The sequence below is a fragment of the Nestor notabilis genome, unplaced genomic scaffold (genome assembly GCF_000696875.1).
Source record: "Nestor notabilis isolate BGI_N333 unplaced genomic scaffold, ASM69687v1 scaffold12615, whole genome shotgun sequence".
Classification (NCBI taxonomy): Eukaryota; Metazoa; Chordata; class Aves; order Psittaciformes; family Psittacidae; genus Nestor; species Nestor notabilis.
This window is the reverse complement of record NW_009930741.1, coordinates 2,776-6,688: the sequence shown is the minus strand read 5'-3', so window position 1 is coordinate 6,688 and position 3,913 is coordinate 2,776. Positions and strand designations below refer to the sequence as shown.

Here is a 3,913-nt window from a genome sequence, read left to right as displayed (position 1 = left end):
ACAGGGAGATGCTGGGAGAAGCTCTTCAGGGCTCCAACAGCTACAGGGGTGGGGAGAGAACCTGAATGTCTTGGTTATGGCTGCAAAAAACCCGTCGCCTCCTCCCTGCTCCCACTCCCACTGCAGCGGACAGGAAGGAATGATGGATGTCCACTTTAAATGAAGGGAGAAGAGGAGAAAGAGCTGTGGAGGGGAGGAGAGAGGCCTCCTCCCAGCCAGCACGTGCTGGGCTCGGTGCACTCTGATCTGTGGTAATTACAGCACGAGGAGGAGGGAGATGGGACACGTCAGCTCCTGTCACTTGGCTAATGAAGGGGTCAAGTGTCCCTCCTCACAGCTGGAGCAGGGCAGCAGAGCTCATCCCTCCTGCCTGCGGGGTGGAGGCAACACGAGGGAGGAGAGGGTGGGCTTCAGCTGCTGTCATTGAGCATGGGAGGGGTTGGAGGGACCTTAAAGCTCCTCCAGCTCCAAACCCTGCCCCGGGCAGGGACACCTTCCACTAGAGCAGGTTGCTCCAAGCCCCATCCTTGAGCCCTGCCAGGGATGGGGCAGCCACAGCTTCTCCCTTCAGCCCATTCTAGTTCCCCACCACCCTCACTTCTGCCTTATCTCCAACTCAAATCCCCCTGTATCAGTCTGAACCCATCACCCCTTGTCCTGTCACTGCTGAAGGTCCCTCTCCAGCATCCCTGCAGCCCCGTCAGACGCTGCAACTGCTCTGAGCTCTCCAGCAGCTTCTTTTCTCCAGGCTGAGCAGCCCCAGTGTTCTCAGCCTGGCTCCTATGGGAGCTGCTCCAGCCCCTGCTCATCCTCGTGGCCTCCTCTGGACTGTGTTGACCCCTCATAAGCAGGGAGCAGATCAAGGAGGAACCAAGCCCCAAGGCCTGGCTGGAAATCACTCCCTGGCTTCCTGCCCTCGCTGTCTGCACACGAGTGGCAGCAGCAGATGACACCAGGGCCCAGCAGCCCGACAGATCCAATTACTCCTTAAGAAAAGGAACTGCTCCGAAGAGCAGATGTGGCAAGAGCAGAGGACCAGGCTCTCCCCTTGGCCTGTCCCTCCATCCCTTGTCCAAAGCCCCTCTCCAGGTTTCCTGGAGCCCCTTTGGGCACTGGAGCTGCTCTAAGGTCTCCCTTCAGGAGCCTTCTCTTCTTCCCCAGAGCTGGGGACTCTGCAGGGAGCCTTTGGCAAAGCCTTAAGCCACGAAGGAAACAGCAAATCCCAACAGCAACAGGCTGAACTCCAGCTTCCAGCAGCACCACCAGCTCTAGAGACACGTGTTGGGCCTTCAGGAGGCGACCTGTGAGTCACAGAGCTGTGCCTCCATGGACAAGGGCTGTCCCACAGCAACACCAACACAGTCCCCACTTCCAGAAGCTCCAGCAGATCTAGTGCTTAGGTGGAGAGGGCTCTGCCCTCGCAGCAGGGATGAAATCAAGGCAGAACATGGCATCAGCCACCTTCAGGCCAGCGCAGCACCAGGATTTATGGAGCACCCCCAAGACCACGCACTCAGGACCCTGCTGACTTCAAGAGTCCACTTCAAGCCTTTCAAAGCCAGTGCAGCTCAAATGCATCCCACCAAGGAGCCCTGGCAGTGCTCATTCCAACCGTGCTTTGGGTTTTCCTTGGAGCTGCTCCCAACAGGGCTGCTTTCTCTAACACCTCTGGTCTGGAGCAACAGCTCCAAAGCCACATCCAAGAGCCTGCACATACAAAACATTCATCTTCCTGTAGGTGAGTAACTGCAATTTCAAAAATCACACTTGATGGCATCATTACAAAGGCATTTAGGGATTAAATTCAGTCTGGAGTCGATAAAGGGGGGCTGCTGAAAAGCAATTTTCCTCTAGGAATTGCACATGTTCCTTCTGTAGAGTCAAGGGGATTACTCCTATAGGTATCTACAGCTGGTTTCCAGCATCAAATCCATGCTGGGCCCCTGAAGACAAGGCAGAACCATAGAATCACAGACTGGGTTGGAAAGGACCTTAAGATCACCTAGTTCCAGGCAGGAAAAGCCTCCAGCTTGCTCCAAGGCCCTGTCCAGCCTGGCCTTACAGCTCCTTTAGAGCCAGTGCTCATGTCCCACAGTGAAACCAAATTCATTCTCAGGCTGTGAAGGAACCCAGGCAAGTCCCTTCCCTTGGTGGCAGCATCTGCACCCCCTGAGCAGCAGCCCCGGGGCCACGTGGCTGCAGCAAAGCCAGGATCAGCCCAAGCAAAGTCATTGCCCTGCTGCAGTAAACACTACTGAGCACTGGGGATTCCAGGCAGCGCCTGCACGAGCCCAGCACTTCCCCAGCCCCACGTTCCCAAAGCAAAAGCAGCCCTGGACAAAGCTGCTGTGCTCAGCACGGGTCTTACCTTCTGTGCCTGAGCAGGTTCAGTGAGGACCAGAGTGAAGAGCCCCAGGCAGATCTCCTCGTGCTGGGGGGTTCCTTTGCATATCTAAGAGAGAAGAAGGCAAGCGCCAGCAGTGAGAGGGGGATCAGTGAAGCAAGAGAAGGAGGAAACCCCTTTCGAGCTCCCCAAATGGGTGGTCAATGGAGCATCCAGCAAGGATCAAAAGGGAACACAGAAAACATAAAGGGGCTCCCTGACATTCGTGGCCTGGTGCGAAGGGAATGGTGGTGCAAAGCCCTGGGCACTGAAAGCTCTGAGTGAGTTCAGGTGGACTTCAGGGTATCTGAGAGGGGCAACAACCCCCTGCCACAACCAGCAGCAGATCATGGAATGGGCTGGAAAAGAGCTTAAAGCTCCTCCAGCTCCAACCCCTTCCACTGGAGCAGGTTGCTCCAAGCCCCTGTGTCCAACCTGGGCTTGAACCCTGCCAGGGATGGGGCAGCCACAGCTTCTCTGGGCACCAGAGAGGACTCGGTGGATGGGACCTGCCCACTCTCTTCCAGCCTCTCCCACAACCTGTGCCTCCAAGTGGGAATGAATTCCATGAGCTGTGGCTTGCCAAGCTTTCCCCACGCAGGGAAGGCAACTCTGTACCACAGGCCAAGGTGTTGTGGGGAGCTCAGATGCAGCAGACACAGCTCCAGAGCCCACTAACATGGCACACACCAGTTTGCCTTATAGGGTAACATCTGCAGCTCGCTGGCAAGACCAGGCAGAGGTCGAAATGAATGCTCCATCCCCTCAAGAGAATGAACGTGCCCTTTCCAGTGGGCTGGAATCTGGTTGTTTGGAGGCCAGGCAAAAGCTGAGTCCAAAAATACACGAGGAACTCGGGCACCAGCAGCACACATGCAGCGAGAGGCTCCTGTGTGTGTGTTCATGTGGATGGAGCTGGGAGAGGGGCAGGATCCACCCAATCCCAGCAGGGAACTGCACTGATCTGAGGAAGAACCAGCTTCCAAATGGATCTCCAGGTGAGGATTGAAGCCACAAAGTTGGTTTAAGTGTGGGCTCCTTCACGGGGGGGGGAGCGGGGAGAGCGCATCCCCCTCCCTTACACAGTATTCCATGAGTTCTTTGATCCAGGCAGGATGTCTCACGGGCAGGACACTTACGTGAGCATTGAGAGCATCGTTGGCCTCCCTCTCTGAGAGCCCGTTGGTGAGTGAAGTCACGATGCCCACACACCTCTCTAGCCTCTGCAAGAGAGAAGAGCCACACGTCACAAACCTGAACAAAGAGCACTTCAGCACAGCTTCACTGAGACAAGAGGCTGCTTCAACCCCCCCAAACACCTCCAGGGCCACAAAACCAGCTTCGTGACAAGGCTCCTGCCGGCTGGAGAAGCCACCACTTCATCAGTGCTCATTTAGTCACAGGTTTGGGGGTGCAACCCTGCCTGGCACAGCTCCCAGAGGCACAGGATGTGAGCACTGAGGTCTCCTTGAGCCCAGGCCAGGCTGGAGGGAGGGCTGCCAGTCCTGTGCCCCATCCTCCAGTGCGGCA

General features: G+C 56.6%; 1 protein-coding gene across 1 annotated transcript in view; it reads right to left on the bottom strand.

Moving 5' to 3' along the window:
• INTS3 (integrator complex subunit 3) overlaps positions 1 to 3,606 on the bottom strand; it is a gene marked incomplete at both ends in the record, with an annotated part of 19,484 nt that extends 15,878 nt beyond the window's left edge. Inside the window, 2 exon segments of the mRNA XM_010015560.1 lie at positions 2,369 to 2,452; positions 3,523 to 3,606. Of these exon segments, the coding sequence (XP_010013862.1) occupies positions 2,369 to 2,452; positions 3,523 to 3,606 (168 nt within the window).
• Positions 3,607 to 3,913: the final 307 nt, after the last annotated feature.